The sequence below is a fragment of the Pygocentrus nattereri genome, chromosome 10, assembly GCF_015220715.1.
Source record: "Pygocentrus nattereri isolate fPygNat1 chromosome 10, fPygNat1.pri, whole genome shotgun sequence".
NCBI lineage: Eukaryota > Metazoa > Chordata > Actinopteri > Characiformes > Serrasalmidae > Pygocentrus > Pygocentrus nattereri.
Window position 1 is genome coordinate 7208222 of NC_051220.1, and position 17890 is coordinate 7226111.

Below are 17890 nucleotides of genomic sequence, written 5' to 3' on the forward strand. Positions count from 1 at the left end.
GTTTTCATGTCTCTTGACCTCTTTTTTGTTCTTTTTTGTACCTTGTTGAAATACAACCAACACAGTGAAATGCAATTCACACATTCGCACAGATTGCATATAAACAGTAATGTGGAAAACAGACCAAAATGATAAGGAAAAGATCCCTTACATTGATTTGACATTGTTTTAGCATTGTTCAACCTCATATCTTCCGTTTTTCAGTTTTTGATATAATTTGAAAATACCTGTTGCACTGTACATTGTATATAAATTTCATCAAGAATAGACCAGAAGAAATGACCCAAAATGACTTGGAAAAAAGTCTGCTTCCATTGACTTACATTAAAAGTAAAGTAGCTTTTTTCCTTCTCCTGTAAAGTTACAATTTTGGAGATACAAGGCTTTTTTGGGTTGTATTCAGTTGTGACATGAATTCATCATTTAAAATGCAAATCATCGTGCATTGTTTTCCAGTAAAGAGGTTCAGTAAAAACAATGTTAAAGAGGTTTTCTTTTTCATTTTGGCACATATTCGGCATGCCACTGTTCAAAAGTAATGTCGTGGTACATTGAATTTCATGTTTTTCCACTGCAGTGATTGCATTTCATAGATAATGTGTGCTAATTAACTGAATTTGTATCATTGTATTCTGAATATACTCAGACACTTTATTAGAAACTGCTACCTTATAACACCAACTTGCTTCTTGCTACCATGTCAGTGTCACCGCTGTGCTAAGAATGGTCCACCACCCAAATAATGTCTGGATAGCAGCAGCGCTGTAATCAGAAACAGAACAACAGCAATAACAGATGGGCTACAGTCTGTCATTGCATGGTTACAGTATATCATGGAGCTCATAAAGTGGACTATTTGTGAAAGGTTTGTGTTTCTACAATCCCAATTCCAGTGAAGTTGGGACGTTGTGTAAAACATAAATAAAACAGAATACGATGATTTGCAAATCCTTTTCAACCTATATTCAGTTGAATACACTATAAAGACAAGATATTTAATGTTCAAACAGATACTTTATTGTTTTTTGCAAATATTCGCTCATTTTGAATTTGATGCCTGCAACACGTTCCAAAGAAGTTGGGACAGGGGCGTGTTTACCACTGTGTTACATCACCTTTCCTTTTAACATCACTCAATAAGTATTTGTGACACTAATTGTTGAAGCTTTGAAGGTGGAATTCTTTCCCATTCTTGCTTGATGTACAACTTCAGTTGATCAGCAGTCCGGGGGTCTCCGATGTCGTATTTTGCGCTTCATAATGTGCCACACATTTTCAATGGTTTTCAATGGGAGACAGGTCTGGCTACTGCAGGCAGGCCAGTCTAGCACCCGCACTCTTTTACTATGAAGCCACGCTGTTGTAACACGTGCAGAATGTGGCTTGGCATTGACTTGCTGAAATAAGCAGGACGTCCCTGAAAAAGACGTTTCTTGGATGGCAGCAGATGTTGCTCCAAAACCTGTATGTACCTTTCAGCATTAATGGTGCCTTCACAGATGTACAAGTTACCCATGCCATGGGCACTAACACACCCCCACACCATCAGAGATGCTGGCTTTTGAACTTTGTGCTGATAACAGTCCGGACTTGCAATTGCACGTTGAGAAACGTTGCTCTTAAACTGTTGGACTATTTGCTCACACGGTTGTTCACAAAGTGGTGAACCTCGCCCGTCCTTGCTTGTAAAGGACTGAGCCTTTCAGGGATGCTCCCTTTATATCCAATCATAACACTCACCTGTTTCCAATTAACCTGTTCACCTGTGGAATGTTCCAAACAGGTGTTCTTTGAGCATTCCTCAACTTTCCCAGTCTTTTGTTGCCCCTGTCCCAACTTCTCTGGAACGTGTTGCAGGCATCAAATTCAAAATGAGTGAATATTTGCAAAAATCAATAAAGTTTATCCGTTTGAACATTAAATATCTTGTCTTTGTAGTGTATTCAATTGGATATTGGTTGAAAAGGATTTGCAAATCATCGTATTCTGTTTTTATTTATGTCTTACACAATGTCCCAACTTCTTTGCAATTGGGGTTGTAACAGAATGGTCCCTGAGTGTGGCTTCTGTCTGTACTAGGTGTCCTCCAGCGAAGCTGATGGTGGAACAGAGGAATATGTGACTGATCTCTGGGAACAGAATGGAGGGGCTGTGTGTTTTGTCCTGGGGGAAAGTGGTTACATGGAGCCTGTTCTCCGCTGTCTAGCTGTCTTACACACTCTCATTGCTTTCTGTTCTATCATTGGCTACTACTGTCTGAAGGCAAGTCTGGTTTTGCAGATATATACAAGCTGCACATGTTCACTCACATAATAAACCTTTATCTTCTTGCAGCTTTGCAGTAATGGATTTGGTTCTGTTATTCCAGCACACCTGCGCCAGTTAATCAGCACTCTACAAAAGTTGATTACCTCGCTCCAGGTGTGTGTGGAGCTCGGATAGAACAAAGGTGTAGAGAACAAAGTGTGGCTCCTTGAGGACTGAATCCTTGAACAGCTCTAGTGTGGTGAATCCATAAACTAACTCCATCAGTTTCTGACTCCCTGGAATGATGCCCACCTTTACAATATTGCTTTGAACTGAGTGGGCTGAGACCCAAGATCAGTTTCCATATGAGCATTAGTCATGCTTGCTAGTGTTACTCAATGCTGAGTGGAAACACTTTATCTGAAGGTTTCTACTTGAAAGTGAATTCCACTGATTTTTCAAAAGTGCTGCATATTTAAATTGTTATGATATAAAGTGGTTTGATGTGAAACTCACAAATTCAGAATTGTTCACAGTGCTGGTGATAGGAACCAGATGTCTAAGTAGGTTTATATTTACGGCATTTGGCTGATGCTCTTAACCAGAGCGACTTACAATTTGATCATTTTTTACATAGGTAGGCCAAGTCGGTGTTAGGAGTCTTGCCCAAGGACTCTTATTGGTATAGTGTAGGGTGTTTGCCCAGGTCGCCCAGGTAGGGTGATTGAACCCCAGTCTACAGCGTAGAAGGCGGAGGTGTTAACCACTACACTAACCCAACCAGGTTAATGCCTCTTAGTAGGTTAAGCTCCCTCACAGAAAGTTATTACACAAAATGGCTATGAAAACACTGCCTGATGTCTGAAGCATTGCTTTACAATAGTTTGTTATAAAGTTTCGGGCCTGAAACGTATCTTAAAAAATACATTGATGTCAGAGAGGAACAGGCAGGATATTTTAAAGAAAATAATCCTCAAAGAAAATGTATTTTTTCATCTTTACCATTATTTTACCCTTATTGGCATAACATTTAAAAACTCAGAAGACACAGGCAGGTTTACACATCATTTGAGGTAGTAAATGAAATGGCTATATTTGTGTTGTAGATGTGGTGACCCCTGGTTCCCATCACCACCATTGTATTTAAATCTATATTGAGTCTATACGTTTCTCTACAATGAAACATTTCACATCAAACCACTCTGAGTGACAGTTTAAATTTCAGCGACTGATTTATGTGGATATTTTGATGCCACTGACTGTGGTTGTCTACACTGCATCTGGCAGTCAAACTATAAGTCGACAGAATTGCTTTATTTATCCGTGGGGAGATATGTGTATTTTGTGGTATGCTAACTTTACAGGAGAAGTAAAAAAACATACTATACTTTTAATGTAAGAAATTTTTCCAAGTCATTTTGGTTCATTTCTTTTAGTCCTTTCATCATGAAATTTACACACAATCTAATAGGCAACAGGTATTTTTTTAAATGATGGCAAAAATGGAGATATTTTCTTCCGACAACAGTGATGTACTGTTTGAATATATACATGTAAAAATAAACATATAAACAAATGTATACATTAAAAAGGGCTGACCAGCAATTCAAGTAATTTATAACAATTGCGTTATTTTGTGTGTAACCACAAGTTACACAAAACATTTGTCTTATTTTCTCAAATCTGAGCCAATAGGAAGATTGTTTTCCATTTAATAAGCAGTGCATTTTGTTATATCTGTATGAGAGGACAAAATTAGCTTTGTCAGAATTTGTTTATTACTTTCAATGAATGTATTAACATTAGTTTCAATGTTTTTATCGTCACATGAGCCTGAACTTTAAAATCACATGATTTCCATAGGATAAATGCAGGTCCAGCTTTAGGGGATCGTTTAGTGGGGCAATGCCCCCACCATCCAGTCTTCATGTCCCTCTAAACCCACTATTTATTATACATACATCTGTAATGACAGACAGCAGAAATGAGTGAAACATACATGATTAACACGTGAGGGTTTGAATACATCTCTCTGTATTAGCTGCATTATGGGGATGCGCTGGATGTTGTGATGAGATAAATCAGCATATTTCCTAAATAAGTGGAGTTTTGGTCTAAATGCGGCTCTATTGTTGAGTCTCTTTTGAATGTGTTGCTCTAGATCAACTGTTCAAACTCTACATTGCCCCAAATTTTAGCCATTTTCTTTGTTTGGCGTTTAAGTCTGAGCCTTTCACATCTACACACACACACACACACACAAACACCACCACACATTTTCTATATACTTATGTTTTGTAACTGTTTGGTTGCGTCTCCCAGGTTCCGTTGGTGATCTTTAAGCGGGAGAAGGAACTGGCGCGTAAGATGGAGTTCGATGGTCTCTATGTGACAAAGCAGCCTTCTGAAGACGATATCAAAGGCCAGTGGGACAGACTGGTCATTAACACTCCGTAAGTCCTGTGACTGTGTTACAAACCTGGCATAAGTGTTGTTCGTCGTTCTACAGAAGAAATAAACCTGCTCTGTTTTGTCATTTCTCAGATCTTATCCGAGTAATTACTGGGATAAATTTGTGAAGAGGAAGGTACAGATTTTAGCGCAGTATAACAGTGAAATGCCAGTGTTGAATTAACACTAACCTGTTTGCGTTCAATTTAAGACGGCATGAATTAAACCTAGACGATCACTGTAGGAGTTAAAGGGTAAAGATACTGCATAATTAAATTATTCACTTATAAACAAAGCCATTCCGAGTGGTTTATTATGAAATTCTCTTCTTCACAGACACTGGCAGACTCAATATTTTTCACAGCAGTAGTGATAGGAACCAGACAGCTGTTGAGTTTACTACCTCTAAAATCCATGGTTACACTACCTGATGCCTGAGGCATTGTTTTATAAGGGTATTGTCAGTCAAAACAAACTATTTAACATTATTTTTCTTTTAACCGTTTCACACTAAACCACTCAGACTGGCTCAGTGACTGAATTATGCAGAAATTGTGAAAATGTGTGTGCATGTGTGATTTCACTCTTGTAGAAGAATTTTGGCTGTGTTACTACATTAATACACTTAATACACTAATTGACGTCCATACCAGTCGAAAGTCTGGGCATGTTTGAATGTATATTCATATATCATAAATTTAGACACATTTGGTTTTAAGGCTTATTCTTAAATGCTGGTGATTTCTAACATCAATAGTGAAGTTGATGTCTATGTATGATGCATGGATTTAGTTACAAAAACAAAAAAACATTTAAAATATGTTTTGAAATGCCCACCAACAAGTGATTTTAAGTAGCCAGCAAAGTCTTAGCATATGTGTGTCTTCTTCAGTCCTGCTGCTTGTGACAATGCTGAATGTGGGTAAAGTTGCATAATAATAACCTAAATAATAATAATAATAACCTAAAATTGATGCTTTAACACTTTTTTGCCTCTGCATAATTGTATGTGTTATTTCATAGATGGCATCAATATTATTTTTAAAAGTGTGATATAGTAAAAATAATAGTGTAGCTCCTTTGCATGTAGGTGTGTAGGAACCTTTGGCTAGTACTGCACATGGTTCATACATACCATATTGGCATCGGCACCAATCCTGGCACATAAACACTGTATTGGTATCAGCATTCAGAATACCAATGCCTGTGACCAATACCATGAAGCATGCATGCTGCTGAGAGACGCGTGCTTGCATGCTGGGGGTTAACATGTCAGTGTGGATTGACAAGAAGCAGTAAAAATGCTTGTGTCAAAACCACCAGTATTTTGTGATGAAGGAAATAGTAGTGGGTGATGTATAAGACTGTTAGGAACATACTAACAATGTAAAGCACACTAATGTGAGACCCTTACCTGAATGGATAAGTCAGGCTCCTTTCAGTAATCACTCATCTCCCACTGTGTAGTCAGTTACAGTCTGAGTTAATGTTAGTCCAGATTGTTATTGAGGCAGCGACCTTAGGGAGACATAAGGCATAAGGAATTGGGGTAATGAAAGACTTCAACATTTGCGCTTTTTAACACGGCAGCCTGCTAGCTGTATATATGTATGTGTGTGTGTGTGTGTGTGTGTGTTTTTGTATATATATATATATATATATATATATATATATATAGGCCTGCAGACTGCTTCTACAGACATTAGTGAAAGAATGGGTCGCTCTCAGGAGCTCAGTGAATTCCAGCGTGGTACCGTGATCGGACACCTCCTGTGCAAGTCCAGTTGTGAAATTTCCTCACTGCTAAATATTCCCCAGTCAACTGTCAGTGGTATTATAACAAAGTGGAAGCGATTGGGAACGACAGCAACTCAGCCACAAAGTGGTCAGCCATGTTAAATGACAGAGCGGGGTCAGCAGATGCTGCGGTGCATAGTGCACAGAGGTCGCCAACTTTCGGCAGAGTCAATCACTACAGACCTCCAAACTTCATGTGGCCTTCAGAATTGCTCAAGAACCACGTAGAGAGCATCATGGAATGAGTTTCCAAGGCCGAGCAGCTGCATCCAAGCCTTACACCAAGCGCCGAATGCAGTGGTGTAAAGCGCTGCCACTGGACAGCTCTGCCAGTGGAGACATGTTCCCTGGAGTGACCAATCACGCTTCTCCATCTGGCAATCCGATGGACGAGTCTGGGTTTGGCGGTTGCCAGGAGAACGGTACTTGTCTGACTGCATTGTGCCAAGTGTAAAGTTTGGTGGAGGGGGGATTATGGTGTGGGGTTGTTTTTCAGAGGTTGGGCTTCTGAAAGTGCACAAAGCAAGGTCCCTGAAGACATGGATGAGCAAGTTTGGTGTGGAAGAACTTGACTGGCCTACACAGAGTCCTGATCTCAACCTGATAGAACACCTTTGGGATGAATTAGAGCAGAGACTGCGAGCCAGGCCTTCTCATCCAACATCAGTGTCTGACCTCACAAATGTGCTTCTGGAAAAATTATCAAAAATTCACATAAACACACGAATGGGACCTCACTCAATTTCATGTGTGTGAAGGCAGACAGGCGAATACTTTTGGAAATATAGTGTATGTGTGTGTGTGTGTGTGTGTGTGTGTGTGTGTGTAATTGGAGACAAAAAAGTTTGTAGCATAAAAAAAGTGGAATTATACAAATATTAGGATTAGATGTAGTTAGTATCAGTACTGTTCTGTATCAGGTGGTACTTGAGGAACAGGTATTGGTATCAGACGGGGAAAAGTGGTGTCAATGCATCCCAAGTTGTATCCTATCTGAATGATTATTGTCATGTGCTTCTGCATGTGATATATTGTGCACAATGCTATTTTTTTATGTGCGGAATGTGGCAGGTGATGGCTAAGTACGGTGAATTGTACGGCTCCTCCCGGATTAGTGAGCTGCTGGGTTTGGATAAAACGGCGCTGGACTTCAGCTCTGAGGCACAGGACAGGAGGAGACCAGCCCGTGATAGTCTCATCAATGCCCTGTGGGTTCCTGTGCATGAGTGATACTAATACTTTTACTGTGGAGTAGACCTAAACACTTTTTGTGTTTTTTAATACAAAATGCTTTTAAATTAAACTTCATTTTTTTATTACATAACTATTTATATGTGGTGTATTATAGAATGTACACACAACAATCACTTTTAAGTCACATCAGTATAAAATAACTCCCTTTCTACTTCTGACTTTAGAAGTTCTCTGCTTGTTTTCATGAGTTTTGAGTGCGAAATAATGAAATAAAATGCAAAAAGAGATGTTTCAAAGCACATGCACCTTAGGGAGCATAAGAGGGTTAGCTTTAATCTGTAACCTGCTTTAGAAGTCAGGATAAATGACTTTTCTTTGATTGGGCATAAAGAGGCAAACACTTTAGCCTTAGTGAAAGCAGCAGCAATGAAAATATCTTCGAGATCAGGCAAAGATCAAGTGTATGTCTACCCAGCATCCATCCACACCATGACTCAGTGAAAGGTCTGCATTAGCAAATGCCTGAATTGAGGCTTAGTTAAATAACAGTATTAGACCTAAATGATAAACATTGTAAGCCTGCTCTATTTTTACACTGTGTTTTCCCCAGCGTCTAAAAGGAGTTCAGAGATTTATGATACATTACCTTCTCGTACCAGAGGAGGGCACTGGTGCTTAGTGTGGAGCTCTCAGTGGTTTTCACTGACATACTGCTGTTGTGTGATTTCAGATTGAGTACTATTGATATGAAATACCAAGTATGGAAACTAGGAGTGGTGTTCACCAACAATGTAAGTTCATTTTTCATCGCGAAACTTCAGCCTTCTGTAATTATAGCATGTCAGTACTCACAATTTGGCCTTTCTCACTCTATTTCTTTCTGTCTCTCTTTCTCTCTCTCTCTGGCTGTCTGTCTGTGTATCTCTCTCTGCATCACCTCTCAGTCCTTCTTGTACCTTGCCTGGTACATGCTGCTGTCAGTCCTAGGTCACTATAATAATTTCTTCTTCGCTGCACATCTGTTGGACATTGCCATGGGCTTCAAAACGCTACGCACCATCCTGTCATCTGTCACTCACAATGGCAAACAGGTACGTTACCTCAACCATGTGTGGCTAAGTGTGTTTGTATGTGTGTACAGTCCCCGTCCATCACTATGCGTTAGCTTCTGGACTTCTGCTAAGGTCTGTGTTTCAGGCAGATGATGGCTGATCCCTGTCTGGCATTATACTGAATTCCTTACCTCCTATTAACGTCCTCATGGGAATGATGGATTTAATTCTCACTCTTTCTAAATAATCTTTGACAGATGTCTGGCATTACATCAAAAATATCCAGCCTAGAGCAGCTCTGGGGTCAGAACCTGACCATTGATGAGAGGCTAGAGGACATACTATGCATCAACAAATGTCTTACAGTTACAGTCACTAAATGGTGTTACATTTAGCTAGATGTAAATAAATGGAGCTACAAGAGAGGGACTTATAATAAAATGGACAGTGTATCTATAACATAAACCTTTTGTGTTTAGCTGGTGTTGACCGTAGGACTCCTGGCTGTGGTGGTGTATCTCTACACTGTAGTGGCCTTCAACTTCTTCCGCAAGTTTTACAACAAAAGTGAAGATGGGGAATCTGTGGACATGAAGTGTGATGACATGCTGACGGTAGGTTCGCTCTCTCTTTCTTTCTGTCACTGTTCTCAGTGAACCCAGCCATCATGAGCTCCACAGAGATGATCCTGGATTCCGTGCAGCATCGCTGTGGAGTCGTGTAGAGCAGATCTAATTGGCTCTGCACACCATGCACGAAAGGAGGAAGAAGACAAGAAATCCTGCCTCGGTGCATCCCTTGGATTATTTGATTTGCTTGCAGAAAATAAAAATTGAGCTTAAGTCATGCTTGTCCTTACAGAGATTATATTGCTGGACAGGTGTCTATCCAGGTAATACAGTCTCTTTTGAATAGTGTGGTTAAAAATCAATTTTCCACAGCTTTTCCTTTACATCACATCATTGCTGTCAAAAGAAAATCACATGTCCATTTTTGTTGATTTTTTATTTTTCTACATTATTTAACCCACCGGCTGTCTTTTATGTTGTATGACAATTTCATGATGATTACACTAATAGAAATGCTCCAAAATTGCTTGGAATAAAACATCTCAACATTAACTTACATTAAAAGGCAAAGCCTTTTTGCCCTCTCCTGTAAAGTTACTAGTCTTGAGATTGCTTTTCTTTGCACAGCGATGATAAGACATGTTTCGTGTCTGACGTTTGCCTCTTTAAAATGACATAAGAAGCTACAAGGCTAATGTAGCTAACACATACATTTGTTCATCGTGCAAGCTACATGTCTTAATCATCACACACAGGCTTTAGGTTGGTTGCTGTTACTGTGTTTAGCTATGCAGTTTACGTTTCTCTGTACAATGGCGCTAGAAAGTTTGTGAATCCTTTACAATGCTCTGAATTTGACATAAATCTGATCAGATCTTCAGCTGGTCCAATGGCAGCAAAACAGCTCCAAAAGATGATACTGCCACCACCATGTTTTACACCTTTGCCTAACCGTGGACTGAAGCTCCAAACTCTTCAGAAATCTTTGACCTCTTTCAGCCTGGTCATCATCGACAGCTCTTTTTCTGATATCCTCAGAAATCTTCTTTGATTAGGCCATGGAATGCGCTCACGCTTGGATACCGAAGGCTCAGATTGTTGTTTTATAGATAGAGCTTCCTGAACTTCCTGACCCTGATTATCCCCTATACCAAACTGATAATTGTAGACGTTTAGTTTTGCCCACAGAAACATTTCATGTTGGATCACTATGTTCAGTAAATGAATGAAAAAGTAAATAAGTGTCAATTTATAAAATTATATAATTGTTTGTATTATTTGTTTCATTGGGTTTGGTTTATCTATTGTTACTGTTAAGACTTTCTATCAAATTTATGTCAGTGTATTCCTACATAGAGTTCTGTAGAATTCTGAGGGGTTCACAAACTTTGGAGCACCACTGTAGATAACAGCTTGTCGTACAGACTCAGAAACCATATAAGCAAGTCTATTTAAGATTACTTAACAGTTCAGAAAGATTTGAGTGAGTGTGGGACGATCTAGATATGAAGTTAGTCACATTAGCCTCATAGCTGCAGCACAGAGCTGAAGAGGAAAACACTGGTCGCCAAACATGGTTTTGCTAATCAAAATACATTTTACCTTAAGGGAGAAAGTGTGTACATTTTATAGGCTGAACTATTCCTTTAAAGTTCTTCTCCTTGTCTCTAAACCAGGCTTTGGTCTATAGGTCATTTGTGGATAGGATAATAATGCACATGTACCCACAGATAGGCTAATAATGTGCATGCTAAGCTCCTTTGGATCTTGCCAAATGCCAAAGGAAAGGGCACGGGATTACAGTTATCTGATTCACTCAGTGGCAGACAGTTTACTGGCTTGATGTGTGTGCTTGTGTATGTGTTCAGTGTTACATGTTCCACATGTACGTTGGGGTTCGAGCTGGAGGAGGGATCGGTGATGAAATCGAGGACCCAGCAGGAGACGCGTTCGAGTTCTACCGCGTCATCTTTGATATCACCTTCTTCTTCTTCGTCATTGTTATTCTCCTGGCCATCATTCAGGGTGAGGTTCACCAAGGACCCTCTGCTTTAGGACTGTCTTTGACATTGCCTAGAGCAGGGGTGGGCAACATGCAGCTCCGGAGCCACGTGCAGCTCTTTTACTGTCCTGTTGCAGCTCCACAGCAAAATTAGATTTTTAGGTAAAAATAAAATAATCTTCCATTCCAGAAATCGTTCTAACAGTTTTAACACTAAATGGTTAATGTATACACCTTTTAACCCTGAAGACTGGTGTTTAGACTGCTGGTCCCCATAGCAACGCATAGTGGCTAACGAAAAGGCGAAGAGAAAAATTTAAGATGAACATCCATAATTTGAAGACAAATGGACTTATTTGCATTTATAATCACTCCAGCTGGTTTCCTGACACATTTAATCTGCAATGAGAAACTGAGAAGCACAAAGTCGCAAAGCTGAAGTCAACTTCACATTTGCATTTTCCCGTTCCCCCTTAAATGGTGCAGCAGTCACATTATGGCGCCTCAGACACCGTTTAAGGTGGAACAGGACAATTCAAACACGAAGCTGTGAATGAGAAGCAACTTCAGCCTTGTAAAGTGTTGAACATTAAGAGACATTTCACAAGAATTGAGTTCAGAGCTATCAGCCAATAGTGTTTTGCACACAGAGGACCCATCCATGCAGTGAAACATCCACATACATGCACACGAAGTGAACACACACATTAAGGGGGCAGTGAGCGCACTTGCCCGAAGCGGTGGGCAGGCCTACTAACTGCACCTAGAGAGCAGTCAGGTGTTAGGTGTCTTGCTCAAGGGCACTTCAGTCATGTACTGTCGGCCAAGGGGATCGAACCGGCGACCGGTCACGAGGCTGGTTCCCTAACCTCCAGCCTACGACTGCCCCCACTTTTATGGAAACTAAAAAGATATGTATAGCCATAGAGGTTCTCCTTAACCAGGGCTGCTTAATAGAGGAATTAACAAACTGTGGTGGACCAAGGCTCTCCAGGACTTCAACTGAGTAGCCCTAGACTTACTATTCAGTAACTAGTATGAATGATTAGATAACTGCATTAGCACTAATTGGTGTAATAGACTGATCTGACAGTTCCTGACAGCAAATCCTGATGATATGTCTTGGTTAGCTAGTTAAACTCACCAGCAGTCTCAGTTGTAAAGTGTATGATGTCACCAAGAATTCCCATGGCATCTTTAAGAGTAAGGAGCAGATCACTGGACCAAAAAAAGCCCAAGTGACTGGGTCTGTGTCTCAAAAGGAATAAGAAAGATTGTTCTGAAGTGCTTTAAGCAGCATCCATTGCAATTTTGAATGGCCATTTCACCAGCACTGATCCCTAAACTTCCATATAGAATATATGGAATTAGATTAGTGAAAAACAGAAATGGATAAAAGTGTGCTAAGGATTATTTAATGCCTCTTACATTCACATTACAGTCAGCATGAAGACATAAATGTTGCATATAAATGCACGTCTACCTGATGACAGACTATTTTAGTCCTGCCATGTCCTCATATGTGTTCACACTCTAGTGTTTTGGCAGGTCTGATCATTGATGCCTTTGGAGAGTTGCGAGACCAACAAGAGCAGGTGAAAGAGGACATGGAGGTAAGAATGAGATGCTTACCCTGGAGAACATACGACTCGAAAGTCTAATATCATTGCAAACCATCTAGACAAGTAGTACTGAAGTGTTTAACCCCTGTGTGGTGTTTCTGATGTGTGATGTGTTTGGTACTCAGTGGTCTGGTGGACCCACTGCATTACAGTTTTTAAATCAGTGAAGCCATAACAGTTTTGTAAAGATACCAGATGTTTAAAATATCACAAGTGTTCAGCGTAGGGTTCTCCTTTAGCAGCTGTAGCCAGTCAGCAGCCTGTACATGTTGTCCACCCACACACACACACACACACACACACACACACACACACACACACACACACACACACACACATACAAACACATACACACAAACACACTAACAGCAGGCCATGTAGGAAGAGAACAGAGTGACAGAGTGAAGGAACACAGCACCTCCACATTTTTATTCCCCGCAGGTTCACTTCAGCACCACATGTGTAATATAAATGTGTGGAGGGTGAACAGTGTGAAGGCACTGACTGTGGGTTATTTTATATATTCTTCACAGAAAATGGGCAAAGGCCAAGTAATATGTGGTTGAAATAACAATAAATCACATCATTTTCCTTTTGGTAAACATTGAAAATGGGTCTCACAGAGCCCAACACCACACAAGGGTTAAGAAAACTTGCCTCAGTTTATAAGAATCTAACCAATTATTTTGTAAAAGTTCATTCACAGAGTTTTTCCATAGCCCTCATGAGGTAGTGCTGCTGTGAATTTGGTGTTAGTACAGCAAACTGAAAAGTACCAGTTTAAAGTTTGGGCACACCTGATTAAATGTTGTTTGAATGTTTTCAGTCTTGGACATTTTGGTGTAAAGACTTCAGCTTGAATGATTGCAACGTGTTTCTATGTCAAATCTTAAGATTAAAATGAAGTAAGAAGACAATTTTTCTGATGGTAGTCATTTCAGATGTGTTATTTCTCAGTTGTGCTCACTATTAGTCTGTGGAAAGTAGTACAAATAAAGAGTATGTCCTTATTTAAGTAGGTAGGCCCACACTTTTGACTGGTGCTGTATCCTGAATTGATTACTAGTGTCAACATCATCGGTAATTACTACTTGCTCCTTGCGCATGGGTAGCCATTACGGTTCTGCTGGTCAGGAACTTGAGTTCTGTTCTAATTCTCTCTGCAGACCAAGTGCTTTATCTGTGGCATTGGGAGTGAATACTTTGATGGTGTGCCCCATGGCTTTGAGTCTCACACTGTACAAGAACACAACCTGGCCAACTATTTGTGAGTACTGCTTCAGACGTTCTTCATATATAATGTATGTGTAATACCAATGGTATAACTATTTATGATTGGGGTGGGACAGTAATGGAACTGTGCTAGCATACCTATCAATAACATTAGTGTTAGTTACAAAGTGATCATTTAAAAAGCAATTGAAACAACCAATATACACTATATGGACAAACGTATTGGGACACCAACACATTACACCTACAGAGTTGGTCCCCCTTTGCAGCTATAACATATTCTGGGGAATCTTCTTCTGGGAAGCTTTCTACAAGATTTTAATGTGTCTGTGGGAATTTTTGCTCATTCATCCAGAACCGCATTTGTGAGGTCAGGCGCTGGTGTTGGATGAAAGGGCCTGATTCATACTCTCTGTTCTAGTTCTTCCCAAAGGTGTTAGACGAGGTTGGGGTCCGTGCTCTGTGTGGGCCAGTCAGGTTCTTCCACACCAATTTGTGCACTGGGGCTCAGTCATGCTGGAACAGAAAAGGGCCTTCCCCAAACTGTTTCCACAAAGTTGGAAGCATAGAACTGTCCACGATGTCTTGGTCTGCTGAAGCATTAAGATTTCCCTTCACTGGGACTAAGAGGTCTAGGACAACCCCTGACAAAAACCCCCATAGCATCATCTCTCCTGAACCAATCTTTATAGTTGGCACAATGCAGTCTGGCGGGTAATGTTCTCCTGGCAATCACCGAATTTAGACTCATCCATCAGCCAGAGAACCATGGTTCAATACTCAATAGAGCACACTCTAGAGTCCATTGGTGGAGTGCTTTACACCACTCCATCCAATTCTTACCATTTTGCTTGGTGATGTGAGGCTTGCTCTCAGCTGCTCGGCCATGGAAACCCGTTCCATGAAGGTCTCAATACATAGTTTATGCTTATGTTATTGCCAGAGAAGATTTGGAACTCAGCAGTTATTAAATTAGTAGGGTGTTGGCGAATTTTATGCACTGTGAACCTCTGCACTTATCGACCCGCTTTACATGGTCGTGACACTGCTTGGCTGAGTTGCTGTGGTTCCCAAACGCTTCCATTTTTCAATAATACCACTCACTGCTGATCTTGGAATATCTAGGAGGGAAGAGATTATGCAAACTCACCTGTTGCAATGTTAGCTATTACAGTACCATGCACAATTTCAGTGAGCTCTTTAGAACTGTGCAAAGACCTGTAGTTAGGGAAAATGCAAACACTTCATTGTTTGCGGTTGGGCTAGAGGTTAGGAAGTTCTAATAATTCAATCCCCCCATGAAGCTATGCAGAAAATTTATTCCAGAAAAACAGCCCCCAGCCAAGCAAATATTCTTGACTTGGAAGTTAATGAATGTGTCTTGTACGTTTGAGTTGCATGTGATTTGTTGCCTGCAGGTTCTTCATGATGTACCTCATCAATAAAGATGTGACAGAACACACAGGACAGGTACGTCCAGAGCTCTGAGCCATCCGTCACACCCGTGTGAACTTCACAAAAGGAATCCTCTTAGCTACAGCGGCATGACTCTTACAAGGCACAAATAACAACGCTGCAAATGAGGTCTGTCAGTCAGCGCATGGTTTAAAGAACGTCTCTGTTATTGTTTAGTGAAAAGGCCTATTGATTTTTGGATCAAGCAAACGGTGATCTAATAGGCTCTGTTCTTAGGGATGATCTTTCCGTTAATGCCACAAATGATCTTTCCGTTTTTTCTCACAACGCCTTACTAAGCCTGTAGAGCAGAACAGCAGCCATGCAAAAAAAAAACCTTGATAACTTAAGACCTTATCATTTTACTCACTGCTTGATGTGCACAGACTGTAGCCCACCTGTCGCTGCCCGATTTATGAGCTGCCCTATACTCCATTCATCATTGGTTAGTTTCTGACCAGAGGAGCTTTGTGTAGCAGATATTATTGTGATGTTATATTATTATCCAGCTGAGGGCGGCTCTGTGGTCAGAAACGGGCAATTGATGAATGTATAGACACTGTATGTCGACACTGAGACTGTAACTTCTAACTGTGCACCAACAAGGTGGAACTCCAAGAAAGGGGTTTCTAATAAAACACCTCATGACATTCCTCCCTTTCCAAACAGGAGTCGTACGTATGGAAGATGTACCAGGAGCGCTGCTGGGAATTTTTTCCCGTCGGAGATTGCTTCCGTAAACAGTATGAAGAGCAGCTCAGTAAGGAGATTCCCTAAATATTCTGACGTGAAGAACTATCCATATAGATTTGTTGAGGAGTGGCCATCGGACATTGTATAATACTTTAATTCTCACACTGTGCAGATGGAAAAGCTGTTCTCTGTATTCAAAAAGAATTCCTTGCATGCTGTATTTCTCCACCTTGGCCATTGTTTTATTCTTGATTCACAAGTGAATTACATAGATGGCTTTTTAAGTTTTTCTTCTTTTTGCTTTTACATTTTTTTTTCATGTATGAACAAAGAAAACCCTTTAAATGTGGGTGTTTGTCATTATAAACACTGCAGAACATTCAGTGTTTCTCTGTCTCTGCCCATGCCCCTAGAATGTCCATGCTGTCTGTCTGAATCAGTAATGAGCTTACCAGTCAAAATGAGTAAACCATTGAAACCAACTAATAGTGTGTAATACCTCCACAAGCACGAGTAACAGCTGCAATTCAATTTGGCTTGGTCTGGACAAGTTTCTGGATGTTGGCGACATCAGTATTCAGCCGCTCTTGCATCAAAAAATTGAGCAGTTTGGCCAGATTTCATGGATGCCTTCCCTGGTGTCTCACTCATTGTTCCAGGTAGTCCCACATATTTTCAAGAGCATTCAAACCTGGGGATTGTGTGGGCCAGTTCAGTTGTGTGAATTCTCCTGAATGTTCATCAAGTCAGTCACATTTGCAGCCCTGTGAACATGAGAATTGTCATCTTGGTATACAGGGATAGGAATGTTGCGTACCTCAGTAATATGATAAGCAAAAGGCAAAACCTGGTTGTCCAGGAGCTCAGCGTAGGCACTGTGACCTGTATCAAAGGATCCATTTCTACATAATTAAAACACCCCAGAACATCACAGAGCCTCCAGCTTGAACCACACCTTGGACACAGTATACATTGAAGGCTTCCTGAGGTCTACGATGAAGACGATGTCAAGCATCATTCAAATACAGGAGGAAACTGTGAGGGAACATTTTGCTCTACAGTTAAAGGTTCCGAAACTGTGGTTAAGATAGACTTAATGTCAAGATAAGATTTAGCTCGCTTGGGCAGGAAATATTGGTAACTGAGCTGCATGTCTGGGTATAAATATATGTTTCAGCAGATAATAAACAGAGTAAACTGAGAACTTGTGTTTGTGTGAATTCATTCACCTCCCTGGGCCCAGAAGACTGATCATCGCTCTGCCTGAGAGGAGAAGAAGGAGATTCCCAAAAACTTCCACAACAGAAACAAGATTCATCTGACCAGATAACATGTTTCCAGTTATGAACAGTCCAATTGTTGAGTCTTTTCGCTCCCTGTAACCGGACAACTTTGTGAGCAGAAGTGAGCAAAGGCCTCTAAAAGCAATTCTTGTCTAGAAGTGAAGTGAGTTTTATTCACAAGCCATGAAACACGCTGGTGGGCCCTGTACATCAGTTTCATCTTTGTCCTCAAGTTTGAGGAGAATTTCCTGGGATTTCTGCCACTGCTGGTCGACCCGTATGACCAGTTGCT

At 40.5% G+C, this 17890-nt stretch overlaps 1 protein-coding gene across 3 annotated transcripts in view; it reads left to right on the forward strand.

Annotated features, from left to right (window-relative positions):
- ryr2b (ryanodine receptor 2b (cardiac)) overlaps positions 1-17519 on the forward strand; it is a 97960-nt gene extending 80441 nt beyond the window's left edge. For 2 of the 3 annotated variants that reach the window (XM_037541959.1, XM_037541960.1), the window contains exons 92-103: positions 2080-2262; positions 4570-4700; positions 4792-4834; positions 7567-7703; positions 8420-8480; positions 8634-8780; positions 9221-9355; positions 11179-11335; positions 12861-12925; positions 14101-14201; positions 15586-15637; positions 16292-17519. In XM_037541959.1, coding sequence (XP_037397856.1) covers positions 2080-2262; positions 4570-4700; positions 4792-4834; positions 7567-7703; positions 8420-8480; positions 8634-8780; positions 9221-9355; positions 11179-11335; positions 12861-12925; positions 14101-14201; positions 15586-15637; positions 16292-16399 — 1320 coding nt within the window. In that variant the 3' untranslated portion in view covers positions 16400-17519. Of the gene's footprint in view, positions 1-704; positions 866-2079; positions 2263-4569; positions 4701-4791; positions 4835-7566; positions 7704-8419; positions 8481-8633; positions 8781-9220; positions 9356-11178; positions 11336-12860; positions 12926-14100; positions 14202-15585; positions 15638-16291 lie in introns of those variants that run through there. The other variant, XR_005130812.1, reaches the window with a different exon arrangement.
- Positions 17520-17890: the final 371 nt, after the last annotated feature.